Source organism: Canis lupus, chromosome 32 (genome assembly GCF_011100685.1).
Source record: "Canis lupus familiaris isolate Mischka breed German Shepherd chromosome 32, alternate assembly UU_Cfam_GSD_1.0, whole genome shotgun sequence".
Classification (NCBI taxonomy): Eukaryota; Metazoa; Chordata; class Mammalia; order Carnivora; family Canidae; genus Canis; species Canis lupus.
In genome coordinates, this window is record NC_049253.1 from 18,514,931 (window position 1) to 18,537,475 (window position 22,545).

A 22,545-nucleotide genomic window follows, 5' to 3' on the forward strand; every position below is an offset into this window, starting at 1 on the left:
TGTTAGCTCTCTTAACAAAAACTGGAGGAGACAAAGCCTTGGAGTCCAAATCCAAGTCAGTCTGAGTCTGAGTCTGAGTCTCGGTCCTTCTGTCTCCCAGATTAAAATTTAGTGAGACTTCAGGTCTTTCTTCATATCATCGCCTCTGACTATCCTGGCTCTGTGGCATATATATAATATAATCTTTAAAAAAATAAAATTTATATATGTAGAAAAAAGTTCTAAAATATTTATAATGATTAATAGGTAGTGTGATTATAAGAATTCTTATTTTTTCTTTATGCTTCCTATATTGTCTAAATTTTCTAAAATGAGCACATATTATTTATAATAAGAAAAAATATTACTTTAATAAAGAGACATGGTAAATATCTTGTCTAAACATCAACTATACTGAAGATGATGGTTTAGGAAGGGGATGAAATATAAAAGAACAATTCCATAGTAAACATTTCATTTCCAATCCCCTGAAGTTTAAGAGCTAACCATAGCTGAGAATTAAATCTATGATTATTGCAGGGGTAGCAGAGCTCCAGAGGAGACTGAATTTTCAAGCTCAGTGAATCTGTTCTGCCAAAGTCAGGAACCTGGTTGGGAATACTTAATGGTCAAGAAGAAGTATTCTTCTCTGACTTTAAAAAGAGTAAGAAAAGGAACAACCAAAATTATGGAAAGAAACAAAAGAGAATTGAATCAAGAAATTGAAGAAAGAGTGTCAAGGAGCTGTGACCAGTAGCACTGAACCATCAAGATGACTACTAAAAATGGCCATTGGCTTTAGTGCCATGGAAATCATGAATGAAATTCAAAATGGATGCTTCAGTGGATTGCTAGGGTTATAAAACAGGGTGGCATACGTGAAGGAATGAGAGGAAGGTAAGAAAAAGTGAGTGTATAGCATCTTATCTTAAATGATAGGACTTTGGTTTATTGCTATCTTTGCAGTCACTGCCAAACATCCCCTGAAATACTGTAGAAACTCCCTGAAGCTACGCAGTCCAAATTACTCAAATTATAAAAATCAAATTATACATTGGCATCCTCTTACTCAAATTAAAAAGTTAAAATTATCCAAATATAAAAATCCACCCACAAATTGGCCAAATTGCAAAGTCCCAGTTATATGCAGGACAATTAAAATTTCTCAAAGCCAAAAAGCAAAAGCCCAAATTAATAGTATTTGGCTTATAACTCTTAACCTTCAATTCAGAGAGCCACATAAACATCCATCTTGACTGCCAGTAGTAGCTGGAAAAAGATGTAGGAAAATGGAAAGTTTGTTTCTGTTTTTCTTCTTAACGGGAGAGGGAAGACTATGTTAAGAAGATGACAAGTTGGCCTGTGGGCGGAGGGTGTGACTTTTGGTCTCAGTGTTGTGAGACAGAGCCCCAAGTTGGGTGCGGAGATTACTTAAAAATAAAATCTTTTATTAAAAAAAAAGCTGACAAGTTGCACTGACACAAGAAATCAGTAACAATGAGTTTCCTAAGCAGGGACAGGTGATAGGGAAGGACAAGATGAGTAGAGATGCAGTTACATGGCCACATAATACACACATTAGGCATCCAAGGAAGTTCTTTTCTGATAACTTCATTTTAAGTCATTTAATCAATACTTCTGAGTTCCTACTATGTATCAGGCACCATTCCAGACACTTGGAATAGAAGAAAAATATTGAGATTCAAGGTCCCCATTCTCATAGAAACTGTATTCTAGAGTAGGGAGTAAGACATTAAACACCAACAAATTTGGGAAATATATCAGAAGCAGAGCTAGTGGAACTTGTTAATGAACTGGGTATAGAAAGGGGAGAGTTTTGCCTAAAGCAACTGGGTGAATTTTCAGTGTACTGTAAGTTCATTTCCTGAGGGAAAGGGGGATGCAGAAAGATGGAGGTGATGATGGTCAGATATCTGACACAGGTGTTGAAAGACTGACATTTATTTCAGGAAATTGGACAACAGGTTGGCTAGGAAAATGATGTATTGCCAAGTACTACCAAGACTTCATTTTGTCTTGACGATCCAGAATTTACAATGGAGCCGATCTGCCCTGTGATTTTCCCCAGCCACCTTCAGCTGCTCAGGGGCATCAACATGGCCGTGATAACACCTACCAAATTCTTCTACAGCTCCACAACTTGAACTAGGTTACTTTGGTCCAGGAGTGAGCACCTCACCCAAGCTGAGCAAGGAGACATTTTTGGACTTAAGATGATAGACAGATCTGAAGTCTCTTGTTATAGTTGTTAGATTTAAGAATTAAGTGGACTTTTTGTGGCCATATTTACCACTATATGGCAAAAAGCAAGACAGTGGTGAGAAAAGGTAATCAATGTGCGGAGAGACACCATCATCATAATCATCATCATCATCGATAATATGTATATATAGGCCATTCTATGTACTAGGAATGGTTCTAAACAATTGTCATTTGTTAACTTAATGCTGATAACAAACCTATGAGATAGGAGCTACTATAATCACCCTCACTTCATAGATGGGGAAGCTGAAGTACAGAGATGTTGGATTTCTTGCCTTATGTCCCTGCATGTAAGAGATGGAATTAAGATCAAATTCAGGTCTTAGTGCTAGCATCCACTTTGCTGCATTGCGTCACATTAGAAAGAGGGAAAATCCTACTGAGGTTGAATTGATTCGAGTTTCTCCTCCCAATTGCATTCCTACCCTTGACCTTGTTTGGTTGTTCATTCCCTTCATAATTTCTGTTAACATTTTCCCCCTTTTCCTTAAGCTTATTCATGTTAGGCTCCAGTAACTTGGAAAGAAAAGAGCTCTAATACAAAAATTGGATCCCAGAAGGGAAATGGTACATTGATATCTCAAAACTGTGGATACTCACAGTGGAGTGGAGGCGACTGAGAAGCAATAAAGATTCCAATTCTTGATTTGGAAGATAGATTTTGTAGAAAAGCCATTAAATGGGCAATTATCACTGGTCATCTCGGATTCAGACCACATGCTCACTAAAGCTCTAAATTTAGGCAACTTGGAAAAAAATTTTCTTAATGTTTTAGCCATTAGCAAGATGCTATGGGAGAGACAAGCCCAAACTGGACCTTCTGAACAAGATCATTCACATCAGCACATTCATTCATTTCGAGTCACAGTCAATCTTCTCAGGCAATATTGAACATCACATCATCCAAGCATTGCTGAATAGGGACAATGTGTAGGTTCCAAGAGTAGTCCATTGGGGCAGAAATCTTCCTGACCAGGGTATTGTAGAGCAAGGTTATTTAAGGATAGAGAAGAATGAACAATCCTAAATTCCTTCAATCCCATCCAAGCACCTCTGTTCTTGTACTATCTTGCCCGTAAAGGTGACCCTTCCCTATATAAAGCATAGTCACCTGACATGCCTCCCAAGAGCATTCTCCTGGCCAGGTTTCAGAGCAAAGAAACCAAGCCTCACCCGAGCTCAGTTTCTGGTCCAAGTCTTATAGCAAGAGTTTCACAATATCCTAGGTATGTGAGGATATTGGTTAGTCCCTAGGCTTTATGATAAGATAGAAGCAGTGTTAGGGCCAGGACCCTGAGAGGATTTCTGAATTATTAACAGATATAAAACACTTAAAATGAAACTTATAAACAACTGACTAGAGGGCTAAGAGAGTTCTGTTGCCAGAAAAACTCCAAACCTCGAGAGGTACTAATTACTGAAGCTTGCCCCAAATTACTCTCTCCTTATAGTAACTGTGAACTGTGAAGATAATATGTTCTCAGGAGAGAAATTGCTTCATTGGCCTCCTCCAAGGAAGCTCTGGACAAATAATGTCTAGGAGATGTGAATTAGGGGCAGCCTGAGTAGCCAACCAAAGAACTCACAGTCTTATTCTGCCAATTAATAAGTCATACCTTGATGTTTTCTAGTCTATTATTTGCCATGGGATCCTTATCCAGCAGAAGCCAGAATATCAAGGGTATGGCCAGAGTTATAAACTTTTAACAACCTCCCATTACACATTCTGATGTAGAGAAACACTGCAGTAAGCAAATATTAAAAGGTAGCCTGAGGTCATCATCATCCTTATCATTATCAGGAATCGCATCATCATCATCATTATTAGCATTACCCAAAGTCAACATCATGCAGTTTCACTTTTCTTTGATTAAGCTCAAACTCTCATTTTGAATATGCTACCCATTACTTTATTTTATATAAATTCTTTCTTCCAGATGCAGTTCAAGTCTCACTTAAATAAAACTCTCTAATCATTCACAATGACCTCATATTGCTTTTAGCATTTATCATCTTTGTTACTGTCTTCTCAGCTTTTTCTTAGTACTTTGTATCATTATTTGTGCTTTTTCCATCTTTTTTGACTCCCAGAGACCCTGTGTTGTACTTCCATTACCTGGATCCAAGGATACGTTTCATGTAACTGACATTCACATTGTTAACTAATTAGTAGATGATCTTCCTCTTAGTTTCTATCACTTGATTCACATTATTTAATAATCCTTTCATTGCCTTCTCACTCACTCATTGTTACCTTTTATTTTTTTAAAGATTTTATTTATTTATTCATGAGAGACACAGAGAGAGAGAGAGAGACAAGGCAGAGGGAGAAGCAGGCTCCATGCAGGAAGCCCGATGTGGGACTCGATCCCAGGACCCCAGGATCACACCCTGAGCCAAAGGCAGACACTCAACTGCTGAGCCACCCAGGTGTCCCTCACTGTTACCTTTTAAGCTCTCCTTATTCAGCATCGTTGTTTTAACCCGCTCCCTCCCCAATCACTCTCCCACATTCCTTCACCTTTACTTATTTACCAACCACTTCACCTGTCTGGTTTTCCCTTGTTGGTGCGTGATTATGTCATTACTTTTAATAACTTTCGAAGTGCAAACATTATAAATAATCTGTGTGGCTTGCCCAGGAGCAGTCAAGGAAGTGCAGTCCTCTCAGCTATACCTTTAAAGCATCAAGGGAAGAAAACTCACCATGGACACTTCAGACAAAGTAAGTGCTACTTTTAAAATAGATCTATGTCATTTCCATTACTTGTCCAAAAAGTGTACACTGAAACAAAATTAAGACACCATTTTCTCCCATCAGATTAGTAAAGATTTCTAATAATACCTAATGTTTTCCCACCTGCAGAAACTCAAACATCACTGCTGGGAAAATAGCTTACTAGACACTTCTTGGGTGATAGTTTGACAACATTGTATCAAATATCTTAAAAATATGCCTATCATTTGACTCAGAAATTTAATCAAAGGAAATATTTATTTTTTAAAAGATTTTATTTATTTATTCATGAGAAACACAGAAAGAAGACAGAGACATAGGCAGAGGGAGAAGCAGGCTCCTCTCAGGGATCCCGATGTGGGACTCAGTCCCGGAACCCCAAGGTCATGCCCTGAGCCAAAGGCAGACCCTCAACTGCAGAACCACCCAGGTGTCCCATAGGTTGTTTTTATATACATGTTAACTATAGCATTGTTTTTAAGAGTATAACACTGGAGGGGCGCCTGAGTGGCTCAGTTGGTTAAGCCTCTGATTTGATTTCAGCTCAGCTCTTGATTTGGGATTGTGGGATAGAGCCCCATGTTGGGCTCTGCATTCCTCATGGAGCTTGCTTGTCCCTCTCCCTCTACTCCTCCCAACATTTATACTCTCTCTCATTCTCTCTCTCTCTCTCTCTGTCTCAAAAAATAAAAAGTATAACACTGGAAGTGAGATGTGTCAGATATTAGGAAACTGGTTAAATAAATATTATAGTAAATAAAATCCTACGTGATCATTTTAAATTACCTATAAAGCACTTATAAAGCAAACTGCAAGAGTAGACTGTAAAACAATATTCTTAGTATGATTACACAAACACATATAGGATATCAATTGGAAAGACCCTAAAATGTTATAAATAGTAATAGCTGGGTGCCAACCTTGCAGTTTTTCCCCTGTACCCTAGTCTGAATTTTCCAAGTTTTTTTGCCTTGTGTGTATCATTTTGAAATTACAGGGCAGCCCTGGTGGCGCAGCGGTTTAGCGCCGCTTGCAGCCCGGGGTGTGATCCTGGAGACCCTGGATCAAGTCCCACATCGGGCTCTCTGTATGATGCCTGCTTCTCCCTCTGCCTGTGTCTCTACCTCTCTTGCGCCCTCTCTGAATAAATAAATCTTAAAAAAAAAAAAAAAAAAGAAATTACAGAAGTTTTTTCATAAAGTATAAATTTTTACTTGAGTTTGGTAGGTAAAAGCAGAATTATTTCATCCTGAAAGAAATAATGTTTTTCTTTTCTTTTTTTAAGACTTATTTATTTATTTTAAGAGGGGGCAGTGTGGGCAGGAGGGGCAGAGAGAAAGAATCTTTCTAGCAGACTCCCAGCTGAGCAAGAAGCCAGATTCGGGGCTCAATCTCACAACCCGTGAGATCATGACCTGAGCCAAAACCAAGAGGCAGACACTTGAGCTAACCAGGCACCCCAGAAGTAATTTTTTTGTATCATTTTATTTGAATTTCTTTTCTTGGCATTTGTCCTTTTTCTTTGTAGTATAAGACATATATTAGCTCCTGTAGTGGTATCTAAATTTCTTGGAGACATAACAGATTTAGTCAGCTTAGTATATCTTACAATTACTAGCGCAGTAAACTTGCAAATGGAACATACATAAAATTATAAAGGGTACTAATCCCACCAGATATTAAGATATATAAAAAAATTAAAGTATTAAAATCATCAAGATGCTGCTGCAAGAACTGTCAAGAAGATAAATGGGACAATAGAAACAGCTTCCAAAGAGAAACTTGTAAATATAAGAACTTATATAGTAAAGGGGCTAATTCAAGCAGAAATTAGAGAAACAATCAAGAGTTTGCACTAGGACAATTATTTAGATTCTATAATTGCACATCATACAAAAAATAATTTTAAGAGTAAAGGATTTAAAAAGCAAACTATAAAAATCTAGAAAGAAGATAAGAAATATTTAGTCTCTACAGGGAGAGAATTTCCAAAGTATAAAAATGGAATAAATAACAAGGAGAAGATACTTCGAGTAACCAAAATTTTAAAATGTGTGTGCACATGAATGCATGTAACTTCATAAAAATTAAGGTTCAAATGTCAACCAGGGAAAATGATGTACAATAAGCTGACAGACAATAGCTCACTCCTTTAATGTGTAAAGGGGTCAAATGAATTATAAGAAAAATGCCAAGATGCCAGTAGATACTTACATTAACTATATGACCAAACACTCCACAAAACAGGAAAATACATATGACTACATAAGACAGAGAATATACTCAACATCATTAGCATTCAAAAAGTGCTAGTGAAAAGAAATAGCTAAAAAATAAATAAATAAATAAATAAATAAATAAATAAATAAATAGCTTTTTGTACCTATTGGATACTTTGCTTTTAATGACTACTGTCAATGCTGATGAGAGTGGAATAAATAATGTTTACAGATATTCTTTTACATTTCTAGGAATTGTGCCAAATTATTCAACATTTCTGTAAACAGCTTGGGAAATCAATTTAGCCCTAATAATGTCTTTATCTTTTCCAAAGTAATCATTACTTAAGGAAACCAAGCAAGTCAAAATTATGAACAAAGTTGGTTATCACAATATACTTTAGAATAGTTAAAACAATGAAAATGATGACATGTCTAGATAGTTACAAAGCAAATTGGGACACATTCACAGGATGAAATATAAAGTAGCCATTTAAAATTCTGATTACAAAGCATTTGAAGTCATGAGAAGTGCTCGTTTTGGCAGTACATATACTGAAGTCATGAGAAAATGCTTACTGACAAGTAAATGGTAAATGCTCAATATATGGTGATGGTTACTAGAAAAAAGCTGAATACAAAATTGCTTATAAACACGATCTCAACTATATCAAAATTCTTCTAAGAGACCGGAAGGAGATATGCTAAAATTTCAACAGGTTGTATCTGAAATTACAATGATTTTTCTTCTGTTTCTTTTTGACTTTCGTATTTTTACTATTTATAACAAATAAGTGTCATTTGTATGATCGGAATAAAAGTTAAAATTTTTCACTAAATGATATCATTTTAATGTCATTGTGTCCACAGACAATTACATGCCGGGCAGCCATTGCCTGGGCAGCAAATTCTACTCTTTCAATTGAGGAAGTACAAGTTGAGCCACCAAAGGCTGGGGAAGTGCGTATTAAGGTAAATTTAAGTTTTTTAACTTTTACCTATGAAGGTAAATGTAAGGAACTCCTGTTCAGTTTCATATATATATATTATATATTATTATTATATATTATATATATCATATATATTATATATAATATGTATAAAATTTGCATTTGCGGTCTGTCCACTTTTCTTTGTAAAAGAGGAAATTGTAAAACTAGGATAAATGAATAGAGGTAATGAAAGTTTAAGATATTCTTCATACTTGTAAAGTAGTGGTAGTTCACTCATCCACATAATCCTTTTGCCAGTATTGAAATTTTTACTTAAATTATATAATATCATAGGCCTATATACCTCACAATGTGACCTAGAAGGTGTTTTAAGTGGTAACTTTTTTTCATTTTTGAGGGAAAGAAGACAAGAAGTGCATTTCCTCCTACCTCTATGACACAAAGTTGATGTCAACAAAGGAATATGCAGTGACTAACAGACTAATTTTCCATCTCTGTTGTTTTGGGCTCATACATTATAATAATCTTGGAGTTTGTCTGAAAAAGTTCACTGTGCGGTAAAATTTCAATTTCTAGGAATGAGCATCTAGGACTCCATAATAGTATCCAAAGCAACTGAGAAGAGTTAACAATTATTGAACAGAACTTATATCAGGCATGGGAAAAGGCTCCTTGCCACTCATATCAACTCTCAGTCAAACTTTACCAAATCATTAAATACCCAATTTTAGGAGTATTATTGCTTTAAATCTTATTAAATATTAAATTCATCTATCTTCTAATTTGAGACTTAGGAAACTCAACTCTTGATTTAATGAACACAACAGATAGTGAAAGCCACATGCTTCTAGTCCATACCATATCTAATCAAAGTAGAGGGTATAGGAGGATGGTTATAGGAAAAAAGAAATGAAGGGAATTGTAAAGATGACAGAGGGAAAGGGAGTGAAGGGAAGTAGGAAAGTAGAAAAAGACAGGCAGTGAAAGACAAAACAGGAGAAAATGGGAAGTAACATTAACTAAATTATCAGCTCCATGTCCAGTGTTACGCTAAAGATTTGATTGTAAAAAATAAAACGAAAGGTGATAAGAACGTACACAGAGAAAGGAATTTAGTTATCTGACTGCTATTCAGAAGCTATATTTTTCTATTTATGAGCCATCCAAACAGCTTTTAATTAGTATTTATTTTGTACTGGGTCACCATCTGCCGAAATGTTTCCTAGTTAATTAGCCAATATGCTCTGTTCTTACACCTATACGCTCCTTTGCTACAAAGGCTAAAACCCAAATAATTAATCCACGATTCACCAAGGTAGAAGTTGCAGCAGCAAGAACCTGAGCAACACCACACTGAACCCTGGACAAAATCAAGCTAACGGACTGGATCTGTTCATAAGCACAGACAGTTCCATCTCCACTTACTGCTAGAGACAACCTCCCAAAAATAATTGCATATTCTTATCTGATATATAGAACAAACCTAATGAGGAGATTCCAGACTGCTGCATACCTAAAACAACATTTTTAGCCTTTGATAGCATCTTGAAGCCATTTTATTTTTTTATTTTTATTTTTTAAAGATTTTATTTATTTATTCGAGACACACAGAGAGAGAGAGAGGCAGAGACACAGGCAGAGGGAGAAGCAGGCTCCATGCAGGGAGCCCGATGTGGGACTCGATCCCAGGTCTCCAGGATCAGGCCCTGGGCTAAAGGCAGGCGCTAAACTGCTGAGCCACCCAGGCTGCCCTTGAAGCCATTTTAATAGGAACCCAAAGCACAGCATAGTTGTCATGAGCATATCTACTTAGCGATTAGCCACAATCCTATGCCACAGTTGATCCCAGTGTTCCAGTTATAAACTCGGCCGCTCCCATTACACTTACTGGAAAAGCAGTCGGTATGCTCGGGCACATGCTTTTGTGCTTGTATTGCAGCGGAGCAGTTATTTAGGGACCATGGTATATGAAATGCTTCATTTTTATGATCAATGTAGTTCGGTCAGGCCTATTAACAGACAAGAAAACTCAGGCCATTAACTAAGTTTTAAAATGTCTCAATGTCGGGCAGCCCGGGTGGCTCAGAGGTTTAGCACCGCCTTCAGTCCAGGGCGTGATCTTTAAAAAAAAACAAAAACAAAAACAAAAAAAACTTCTCAATGTCAACTAAATTTTACAGTGGTTAATTTTAACTGAAACTCACTTTTATGTTATTAATTTATTTTTTTAAGATTTTATTTATTTATTCATGAGAGACAGAGAGAGGCAGAGACATGGGCAGAGGGAAAAGCAGGCTCCACGCAAGGAACCTGATGTGGGACTTGATTCCAGACCCTGGGATCATCATGCCCTGAGCCAAAGGCAGACGCTCAACTGCTAAGCCACTCAGGCCCCCCAATTTAATATTATTAATTTAAAGAATATTTTCAACATACAAGTTTAAAATGCTAAAAACAGATTTCCCCAGAGCACAGGAAAAACATTCCACAATATGGGCCTAAAATTCTTTGTTTCTCAATGGTGGTGCTATTGATAATGTGGGCAAAAAGTCCTTCATTGTATGCAATTATCCCTCATATTTCAAAACTATCTGATGACCTATATATACAGAATAGATTTCAAAAAACAAAAATTTATTTCCAGATCTGAACATGTGTCATATGACTTTGGACAAGTCATTCTCAATTTTTGAATCTCCCTTTCCTCATCTCTAAATTGGAAACAATAAGACCTGTCCTGATTCCTCTGAGGATTGGTATAGGGATAAAATGACATAATTCATGTAAAAAAAAATTTAATAATCAATCTCAGATTTAAAAAAGAAAGAAAGAAAATTTCCAAACCAATTGATCTTTTGTCACTTAATTCCTATGCAGCTGGCATCTACAGGGATCTGTGGTACTGATGATCATGCAATAAAAGGATTACTCTCAGCAATCTTTCCTTTCATCCCAGGCCATGAAGGAGCTGGGATTGTGGAGAGTATTGGCAAAGGTGTGACCTCAGTGAAACCAGGTAAGAAGTGGGGACATAGGACCCTGCTCACAAACAGCCTCCCAAAGAACAACTTTGCACAGAGGATGAACTTAAAATGTATTAACATATTTACAGGAAAAAATTGGTTTGCCTCTAGACTCTTCTAACTAATCATTTATCATTATATTAATTGTATCCAGTGATTCCAAGACTCACACAGTTTCTCTGCTGTCTTCTCTAGCAATCCAAAGGGCCAGTCGCTGAGCCAAGTATATATATCCATAGCTAAATGAGTATTGAGATAGGACCAGTGGAATTCTAAATGATTGAAAAATATTGAGACTGTTTCTTACATATATTTGTACCCCTCACATGCTTAGCATAGTACCTGTCTCAGGATTAGAATGCATTAGAATGTTTGACAAATGAATGTTCTAATCAACTGGAATACAGAATTTGACTTTTCATTGACAGGATGATAATGATATATTTCAAAGAATCAAAGAAAGCAAGTATATGTTCTTTCCCAGACTATCAAAAAAGATCTTGACATAGCTATTCTTAGCATGACTGAAATGAATAGAATGAATAAGAGCAATCACACAGATTAAGATATTACAGACCTCACAGCTTGGAGCCAGGCACACCAAGAGATTTAAGAAAATGCATGGTCAGGACACTTGTGAAGCTCTTACTGGGGAACTGATTTAGCAAAAAATTATGGAATGTCTACCATGCATCTGACACTAGGCACACAGGAGGACAAAAGTAAAAAGCATAATCTCTATGTGTCTAATAACATAATGCAAACAGGTGGAATATATGCTCTAACTCCTCTTTAGCTAGAAAAAAATCCATTGAAAGTTTTGTGGAAAACAATGAACATTTGGAGGGGAAAGGATAAAAGACCAAAAGTTCTCCTGAATTTGAGATCCAGGATCTTTGGAATTTTTAAGAGCCAATGAAGACATGTGCCTTATATAAACTTGTAGAGATTTTAATGCCATCTAAACTCTGCAAGAGGCCAAAGGAGAGAGAGCTATTTCTTTGTTAGGAAAATTTGTAGGGGCCATCCAGAACAATGTTGTAGACCTCTGACCAGGCCTTTCTAAGTCTGTGATGACTGTGTTAATTAATTTTCTTTTTAGACCCCATCCAGCCTGTCACCCTAGAGCCCAGGTGTGCTAACTAATGACTGGATCCAAATATAATCAACATCGTGTCCAGAACTCTGCAACCTAAAACTACCCTCTGCATTAAGTGCTCCCTCTGCAAATGGAGAGTGATCCCTTTTATTCTCTGGAATTAGCATATCTAGGAACTAAGCCCCACTAAAGAAAATATGTCAGAGGCTGCTATGAGTCAGTGTGCCACCATGGGCAAAAAGACTCAATGAAAAGTGCTTTCTTATTACCTGATTGGACCACTCTAGGCAGGTGACTACACTGTGGGGCTTAAATCCTTCAAATGAAAAACAAAAGGGTTAAGCTAGATAACATCTTTAAGATTCATTCTTAGTTTCATTCTATTTCCAGAGCAGGGGGAAAGCAGACCTACAACTATCTACCCTATAAGAAATATTCCCAAATATCCATTATTTGCCCAAAAGAATAATGTCATTTCTAAAACCAGGTTATATAGTTTCTCCTTCCAAACAGTAATGGGCAACACAGGAAACAACAGGTGTCAGCAAGGATTCAGAGAAAGGGGAACCCTCTTGCACTGTTGGTAGGAATGCAAACTGACACAACCATTCTGGAAAACACTACAGAGGTTCCTCAAAAAATTAAAAATAGAACTACTCTATGATCCAACAACTGTGCACAACTAGATATTTACCCAAAGAATACAAAAATTCTAATTCAAAGAGACACATGGACCCCAACGTTTACAGCAGCATTATCAACAATAGCCAATGTATGGAAACAGCCCAAGTGTCCATCAAATGGTGAATGGATAAAGAAGAAGTGATATATATATATATATATATATATATATATATATATATATATATAATGGAATATTAGTCATAAGAACGATGAAATCTTGCAAGATGCCATCAAATGGCAAGATTTCACTTACATGGATCGAGCTAGAGAGTATTCTGCTACACAAAATAAGTCAGTCAGAGTAAGAGAAATATCATGCGATTTAAATTATATGTAGAATTTAAAAAACTAAGCAAACAAGCAAGGAAAAGAAAAAAAAAATACCTGAGAGGAAGGCAAACCAAGAAACAGACTCTCAACTATAGAAAACAAACTGATGTTTACCAGAAGGGGGGTGGGGGATTGGGGTAATAGATGATGGGTATTAAGGAGGGCACTTGGAAGTGCTGAATCACTATACTGTATACCTCAAACTAATTGGAATTTAAATAAAAACTTAAAAAGAAAACAGCAATGGGCAATGTTATCCTGGCTGCTATAACCTGCCTGCAAGTTTTTAAGCCATCCAATGAAACTTTTATAAACATATTATTGTATTTCTGTTCCAATAATGTTTTAAACTAATGCTTGTATTATTTTTTTTATATATAGGAGATAAAGTCCTCACACTTATTATTCCACAGTGTAGAGAATGCAGTTCCTGCTTGCATCCCAAAGGAAACTTCTGTGAGAAGCAAGAGTTAGTAATTTACCCTATTATTCTTTTATCAAATTGCTGATATTGTATAAGTACTGACCTGTAACTAAAGGTACTCGCTTCTGTCTTTACAAATCCCTGTGTCTATGCTGCTGCCTCTACCTGTGTCTATGCCACCACGGAACAGTGTTCTACCTTCTTCTGGATTAATGCTGGATGGGACTAGCAGATTTACTTGCAAAGGAAAAAAGATTTATCACTCTTTCCGCACAAGCACGTTCACTGAATATACTGTTGTTCCTGAGATTGCAGTGGCAAAAATTGATGATGCTGCTCCTATGGATAAAGTCAGTCTCATAAGTTGTGAGGTGCCTACAGGTTATGGGGCTGCTGTGCACTCAGCCAAGGTGAGGAAGGTACCTGTGTGTTAGTGTCTGTCATAGTGATTTGCCTGGAAAACATCAAAACTAAGCCAATCAGTCTAAACATTCAACTGTTATTTATAGAGCCGAAAGTTTCAACTGTTGTTTTTGTTTGTTTGCTTGTTTTCTTAATTACATATGTGCCCAGGTTTGATTCCTAATATAAACATTCCTTGTGAATTTGTAGGTCACTCATGGTTCCACCTGCGTGGTCTTTGGACTTGGTGGAATCGGTTCAGCCATTGTCATGGGCTGTAAAGCATCTGGTGCTTCTAGAATCATTGGGGTTGATATCAATGAGGAGAAGTTTCCCCGGGCAAGAGCATTAGGGGTCACTGATTGTCTCAACCCTCAAAAATTCAAGAAGCCTGTCCAGCAGGTGGTCATGGAAATGACAGGAGTTGGTGCTGACTTTGCCTTTGAGGCTATTGGACTCAGTGATACCATGGTATGTGGACTTGGGGCATGGTGATTATATGCTTAAGGCGGAGGGAAGTATGTGTTAAATATCCTCACCTAGATTGGTATAAACTCTCCTGAACATATGTTTTGGACTTGTAGACCCCAGCTATAAGAACAGAACATAAATGCACTCTAAAACATTTATTTAAAAATAAAAGCAGGGGATCCCTAGGTGGATCAGTGGTTTAGCGCCTGCCTTTGGCCCAGGGCATGGTCCTGGAATCCCAGGATCGAGTCCCACATCAAGCTCCCTGCATGGGGCCTGCTTCTCCCTCTACCTGTGTCTCTGCCTCTCTTGCTCTCTCTGTGTCTCTCATGAATAAGTAAATAAAATCTTTAAAAAAATAAAAATAAAAGCAATATATACTTAAAAATATATTATTACAGTACACAAAGTTTAAAGATTCAAAAGGCCATAATACCAGTATTCCCTTTTCTTTGTTCCTAGCTCTGCATATTTGCTTTTATATTTAAGCATAAACATTATCTAATTCACATGATAATTATGGGTCCTCTATTAGAACCATTCATTCATTCAAAAAATGAATTCCTATGCACCAATATGTTATGTTCTAGGGATAGAAGAGTGAATAAAATAGGCACCATATTTTGGGTCTTACAATTTAGAGGACAAAATGTAAACATTTAATATGTCTCAGTGTGTACTTAATGTAATTGATTGAAAAATAAAGGAAGAAAAGGTAGTGATATAGGTAACAGGAAAGAGAAAATAAGGCAAAAAAGAAGAAAGGAGAAAGACAACAGGGTTATGAACCAGAAAAGGAAGTAAAATAAATAGATATAAAGAAGCACACTGTATACCCCTACAAAAGTGAATTTAAAAAAATAAAGCTTCTAGGCAGCCCAGGTGGCTCAGTGGTTTAGCGCCACCTTCAGCCTTCAGCGTGATCCTGGAGACCCGGGATCGAGTCCCGCATCGGGCTCCCTGCATGGAGCCTGCCTCTCTCCCTCTGCCTGTGTCTCTGACTGTATCTCTGCCTCTGTCTGTGTGTGTGTGTGTGTGTGTGTGTGTGTGTGTCTCATGAACAAATAAATAAAACCTTGAAAAAAAATAAAGCTTCACACACACAATATGTATATAATTGTTTTGTTTTAATACAAATGAGTCAGACCGAGAACCATAGCAAGTGAGAAAGTCCAGATAAAAGGCAACAGGTAATTTCATTTAACAAGTATATGGTCCTTACTACATGCCAGACAGTGTTCTAAATGTTCTAAGAATGATAAATCACTTAATCTTCATAACAGTTCTATGATAGTATCATTCTTTTTACAAATGAAGAAACTGAGGTATAAAAAGGTTAGGTGACTTACCTAAGGTCACACAGCTAGCACAGGCTGTGCTCCTTGCCACTAAGCTCTACTGGTTCGCTAGTGAGGTCCTGTTACAGGCAACCCTGGAGGCAGCATCTGGCCTGGAAGAGGTTCAGATCTAGCAACACGATTCCTTCCACCTCTGGTGGTGGTTGTTACTTATGTGTGGGAAAGTGCTTATGGTCGTTATTGTCTTTATCAGCTTGCTGCTTGGGATTCCTGCCACCGGAGCTATGGTGTTTGTCTGATTGTTGGAGTAGCTCCATTAAACTCGAAGCTTTCCCTGAACGCCCCGATGATTGTCTCCGGCCGGACGATGAAGGGTGTATGTCTAGGAGGTGGGTCAGTGAATAGGAGGCACTGGTTGGTTTCTCTCATGAAATCCCTTCTAACTTGGTAAGACACAGACCAAAATTCCTCTCCTTGAGGAAACAGAGCTATAATGGTAGAAAAAACTTATCCAATGAGTTGGAAAATTTTGCAGATTTTGTAAGTCAATTTCAGTTAATTTAGTTAAATAGGTTTTTTTTTTTTAAAGTTCAAATACAATTTTTATCCCCTGCAAAGTATTTTTTGGGTTTTCCCGGTGTTTCAAATAATTCAGTCAACTTCAGTTCCATGCTGGTGGGTTTGTTGTGCTCTTTTAGCAGCAAAGCTTCTTAGGTAGTTATAGGACACCATATATATATATGTAAGATTACATAAAAGTATGTAACACCAACCTAGTGTTTTGATGCTGGCTTTTATCTTTCCAGAAGGGCCCTTGTTTATGAACAATATTGACCAACAGCTTTAGTCAATTAATATTCTATCTGATAATAGATATCTAGATAATATTCTATTATCTAGTCTATTAATATTCATCTGACCCCATTTCTCTGATAGTAAATTCCCAGTGCCATCTCCATGTGTGTGAATACACAGAGGAGGAAATGTTTATGCAATAGTAAGCCCAGGAAGTGAGCTAGAGACTGCTAGTTTAAAAGGATCATTTTCAACTCAGTAACATGTGAATATTGACCCAACTTTTCTCCAAAGGAATTCTAGGTAACAGGACTTCTATAGAAGCCACACTTAGCAACAGTAGTCAATGGCTTCTGATGTATAAATGATTTATTTTCCATGTTCAGTGTCAAATTTTCAGAAGAAAATCTCCCTGACATAATTTTTTTTTTCGGTTGGTTTGGCACTTCTCAAATGTTATTACAAAGGCCTTTTTGTTTTGCAGATTATAAAACCAGAGACTGTATTCACCACCTAGTGACTGATTACCTGCAAAATAAAATTAATATAGATCCATTAGTAACCCATCAGTTGCCTTTTGACCAACTCCACAAAGCTTTCGAGTTGTACCATGCTGGAAAAACATGAGTGCTTTATTTGATGATCTCCTATACCCTGAATTCACAGTGCTAGTGACTCCTCAAACATTTCCAAGTGGTTTTGTGAGAAAGAGATGGCTACTTGGATCCTCAATACTTTTCACATGCTCTACCTTATTCCCTACTGTCAATATCTTTCACATGTTCTATCCTACTGTCACCAGGATAAGGTTTTACCTGTAGGCCACTCTTTAGGAAAGATCCACATCAACCTATTTTTTTTTAAATGTTGAAGATTTCGATATAATGCTAATAATGACTCCACATTACATCGGTCTATTATGTTTTTTTTTTTTTTTCTGATTAGAGAAATGATCTAGAATGAATGAGTTGACATTACTGGAGTAACTACTGCAAGGAATCTTAGAGGCAGAGGTTTAGCCTCCATCTAGAGCACAAATCCTTTTACATTATTTCTGACAAATGGTCACTCTGCTTCAGCCAGCAGGGATGGAGTGATCACTCATGAGCCCCTTTATTCATTCAATGTCTGTTTAGTGATAGTGCAATATTTGTCAGGACTGTCCTAAGTGCCAGAGACACAGTAGACAACTAGCAGCAATAAGTAAGTGAGGAATTACTCCTGTGATGAATGATTCGACTTTCTCATTCTGATTCGAAGCACATCTCCCTTTCATATTCTCTTCCCCAACTCTACCTACAGTTTCTGCTTAAGTGATTTTTTTTTTAACTAGGTCTTTAAATTTTACCCCACTATAACACTTTCTTGGTTTTGACCTAGCATGTCAGCACATCTAAGTCAGGAATGAAGAATCAAGAAAACTCATCTGAAATTTTATAAACAGATTATGAAAAATGCAAGGAGGGGATCTAGCAGGCAGCAGACACACTGCAAAAGAAAAGGAATACCCCAAAAATGCATTTTTCTTCTTTCTTAATTGGACACAGTGCTAGATTCTGAGGCTCACAGAAGCTGATCAGAAGCTGTAGCAGAGGGTTTGGATGTCTTTGTGGTCATGTAGCGTGAGGGAACAGGGTTCTAATGCTGAGTCCTTCCTTTCTGATGTTGGATCCTGACGATCCTGCTTTCACCATATCAGGTGATGATATTAATGATGATTCCAATCAGATGATCAGGTGATATTTCATATAAGTGAACTAAGTTGAAGGAGGAGTCAGGAGGGGGAACAAGTGAGAAGGCGGACAATGCAACCTCATATGATACTGTGCAAAACTGTTTTGCTGAAATCACTGTTTCCTAAGCAATTCAATCATTTTATTATTGCACTTTTATGTTTCAGCATCCGCTGTATTCTGCTGTTCTGAGATCCCAGATGATAAAAGGTGCAAGGGCATCCTTGGGGATTTCATTCTTTCCTGTATCACCTCTCTGATTGTTCCAGAATAGAGGAAGAATATCAAAGATGAAAATGTAGTATAATTTGTGACCCAGGATCGGATCCCGCATTGGGCTCCCTGCATGGAGCCTACTCCTCCCTCTGCCTGTGTCTCTACTTCTCTCTCTCTCTCTCTGTGTGTGTGTGTCTCTCATGAATAAATAATAAAATCTTTTAAATAAATAAATAAATAAATAAATAAATAAATAAATAAATAAATTTAAATAATAAAGAAAAATGATTTAAGAATGTGGACTCTATTATTTTATTACCTAGATGTTAGTATTTGCTGTGTCACCCATTTAATGTTGGGCTAATTAATTAGTCTCTCTGTTATCTTCTGTGAAATGAAGAAAATATTTCCTAAGACACAGGGCTGCAATGAGGATTATATGATGCATAGGAAGTACTTAGCACAGTGACTGGCATTTAGTAAATAATCAAGTGTACTCTGGTGACTTATTTAGGTAGGGACCATGTCATATTATTCTTTGAACTTCTAACATCTATCATGTATATAACATATAAGGCTATCATATATTACTATAAATCTTATATTAGTGGTATAAATAAATCGCTATGAGGGAAGCAAAAAGAGTACAATCTGTTAGTACAAGAGCTCCAGAAACTGAGTAGAGAGTGAAAAGATACACTAAACTCATTTTGGGCTGTGAAGGAAACAAGGAGTAGGGGGTAGAGAATGGAGGAAATAGGAAGTCAAGGATTATTTCTCTTGAATTTAAAAATGAAAAGATCTGAGGCTTGATGTTTTAGGAGCTCTGTTTCTAAAATGTGGCTCTGCTAAGTATATATGGATATAGATATGGATATGGATAGGGGACCCATGACTGCCCAGGTGTTCTTCCCAAATTCATAGGCCAGTAGACCATAAGCTAGATTCAGCCCACTAACTCCCATTGCTTACCTCTCATTATTGGAATCATGGATAACTACAGAGTTTGAATGGAAGTAGAAAGAAAACAGCACATATGACTTTGATCAGACTTGCATCCTCTCTCTCCTTGTCAGTTCACCATATCTACAACAAGACTGTGAAGTGTTGTTATTTTATTGGTTTTAGCAGCTGGGCCATAAACTGGCTATCCAATATATAACAAAACTATTTTTCCATTTTTTACTTTTTTAAAAATTTTATTCATTTATTCATGAGAGACACACACACAGAGATAGAGAGAGAGAGAGAGAGAAAGAGAGGCATAAACAGGCAGAGGGCAGGCCCCATGCAAGGAGCCCGACATGGGACTCTATCCCGGGACTCCAGGATTACGCCCTGGGCTGAGGCAGGCGCCAAACCACTGAGCCACCCAGGGATCCCCTTTTCCATTCTTTAAATCTCTGTGGAAAGAAAAATGAGAGAGCAAGTAGAAAGGAGATTTTTATCTTCTACTTTACTTCTTATATACTATGTCAAATTTTAGAATAAACATGTATAAGTAATATATAGATACGTGTATATATAAATGATGGCAACATAAAAGATGAGTACATGGGAGTTCCAAGGAAGATGGTGGAGTATGAAGACCCTACATTCACCTCCTCCCACAGATACACCTAGATAACACCCACATCAATGTAAATAATCAGGAAATTATCCAAAGATGCAGAACAGACTCTCCACAGCTAAATGTAAAGAGGCCACACTAAAAAGGGAAGGGCAGAGACATAGTTGGAAGCTAAAATGACCCCTAAGACTGTCCACAAGAGGAAAGGACTCCATGAGTGCAGAGGGGGAAAGAGCAGATCTCACCACAGGCACCCCAAGCACAGGAAGCCACACTAGGAAGATGAATTCCTGTAATACTTGGCTTTGAAAACCAAAGAGATTAACCTCATGAATCTATACAATCAGTAGGGCTTAACACCCGGAACTTTAAAAATTGGCAGACTCAGCTCTGGGAGAGTGAGAAGGTATTAGGGAACTGAGTCCCTGTCCTTAAAGAGTCAGCAAAACAAACACCCCATTGAGATACAGCATAGAAGTAGAAGTTTGAAAAACACCAGGGGCATAAGAAAGGGAGACTTGTTTACTAATCTCAGAGAGTATACTAGAAGGGTAAGGATCTTTGAGAGACTTCTCCAAGAACAGAGGAACTGGCAGATGCCATTCCCTCCTACTCCCCATTCTTGCATCACTTGGCCTAGATATATGGACATACCTACAGAAAACAGTGCAGCACAAAGTCTCCACCTAGCTACCTAACAGAACACCCTGCTCCTGTGCTTTTCTGTGGACCAGCCCCCTCCAACTCAGCCTCAGCAGGAATTTTCCAAGGAGCAGCTGTAAGTCCCCTCCCACAGCAGACTAGCCCAAACTGTGCAAACACCACATGCTCTACCCCTGGATTCTGCATACCTGCCCCCTCTAACACACCCTAGGCAAGAATCCAACCAAAGTGGCATCACAAATGTGGCAGTCTTCAAATCAGCCCCAACAGGGGTCAACACCACCCCAAAGTGACTCTTGCCACAAGAAGGGGGAAAAAACACCATACACATCAGTTCGACTGTGCAGTGGGCTGGGGGCAGACATCTTGGTCTGTCTGCAGGCCCTATTCTCCAATGAATGTCACTCAGGGAAAAATATCTCAATAAAACCAGGAGCTGCTTCTTTGAAAAAAAATCAACAAAATTGATAAAACTCTACCAGACTCATCAAAAAGAAAAAGAAAACCAGAAGTGAAAGAGAAGTGACTGACACCATGGAAATACAAAAGACTGTAAGAGAATATTACAAAAAGTCATATGCCAACAAACTGGACCACCAAGAAATGAATAATTTCCTAGAAACATATAATCTACCAAAACTGAAACAAGGAAGAAATAGAAAATTTGAACAGACCCATTACCAGCAATGAAGTTGAATCAGTAATCAAAAAATGGCCAACAAAAAGGTCCAGAGCAAGACGGCTTCACTGATGAATTTTACCAATTTTTTTTTAATTATTTATTTGAGAGAGACAGCATGCAGTGCGGAGAGGCAGAGGAAGAGGGAGAGAGAGAATCTTAAGCAGATTCCCTGCTGAGCATGGAGCACAACACAGGGCTCGATCCCATCATGACTTGAGCCAAAACCAAGAGTTGGATGCTCAAACAACTGTGCCAGCCAGGCTCCTCACTACCAAACATTTAAAGAAGAGGTAATACCTATTCTTCTCAAGGTTTTCAAAAAACAGAATAGGAAGAAAACTTTCTAATTCATTCTATGAGGCCAGCATTACCCTAATATCAAAACCAGATAAAGATACTACACAAAAAAGAGAACTATAGCCAGTATCTCAGATGAATATAAGTGCAAAATTCCACAACAAAATATTAGCAAACAAAATCCAACAATTCCTTGAAGAATCATTCATCACAATCAAGTGAGATTTATTCCTGTGAAGGTAGTTCAATATTCACAAATCAATTTCATCAATAACAGAAGGAATAAAAACCACATGATCATTTCAAGAGATGCAGAGATGTAGAAAAAGCATTTGACAAAGTACAACATCCATTCATGACAAAAAAAAAAAGCCCTAGACACAGTAGCTTTAGAGAAAATAAATCTCAAAATAATAAAGGCCGTCTATGAAAAGCCCACAACTAAAATCATACTCAATGGATAAAAATTGAGAGTTTTTCCCCTAAGGTCAAGTAGGAGAAAAGGATGACCACGCTCACCACTTTTATTCTACATACAAATTGTTAATTGTTTTAAATACTTGATGAGAGTTTTTTTTAAGTATTGTATACCTTCAGATCTGAGAAATATTCTATTTATTTCTTTAAAATTCCCTTCTTCTTTCTCTAATAGTTCAATTAGTTGCCTGATATCCTGTGTTGCCCCCC

General features: G+C 37.4%; 1 protein-coding gene across 2 annotated transcripts; it reads left to right on the forward strand.

Annotated features, from left to right (window-relative positions):
* The first annotated feature begins 4,848 nt into the window (after positions 1–4,848).
* On the forward strand, positions 4,849–18,852 carry LOC100856515 (alcohol dehydrogenase 1-like). 2 transcript variants are annotated; one of them, XM_038582056.1, is made up of 9 exons: positions 4,849–4,987; positions 8,089–8,190; positions 11,049–11,187; positions 13,689–13,776; positions 13,922–14,141; positions 14,344–14,604; positions 16,156–16,291; positions 17,182–17,320; positions 18,598–18,852. In XM_038582056.1, exons 1-9 carry the CDS (start codon positions 4,970–4,972, stop codon positions 18,620–18,622), a joined length of 1,128 nt encoding a protein of 375 aa, XP_038437984.1. In that variant the 5' UTR covers positions 4,849–4,969; the 3' UTR covers positions 18,623–18,852. The 2 variants fall into 2 exon arrangements, with proteins under 2 accessions (XP_038437984.1, XP_038437985.1); XM_038582057.1 differs by lacking the exon at positions 4,849–4,987 and having other exon boundaries at positions 8,071–8,190.
* The last annotated feature ends 3,693 nt before the right edge of the window (positions 18,853–22,545 follow it).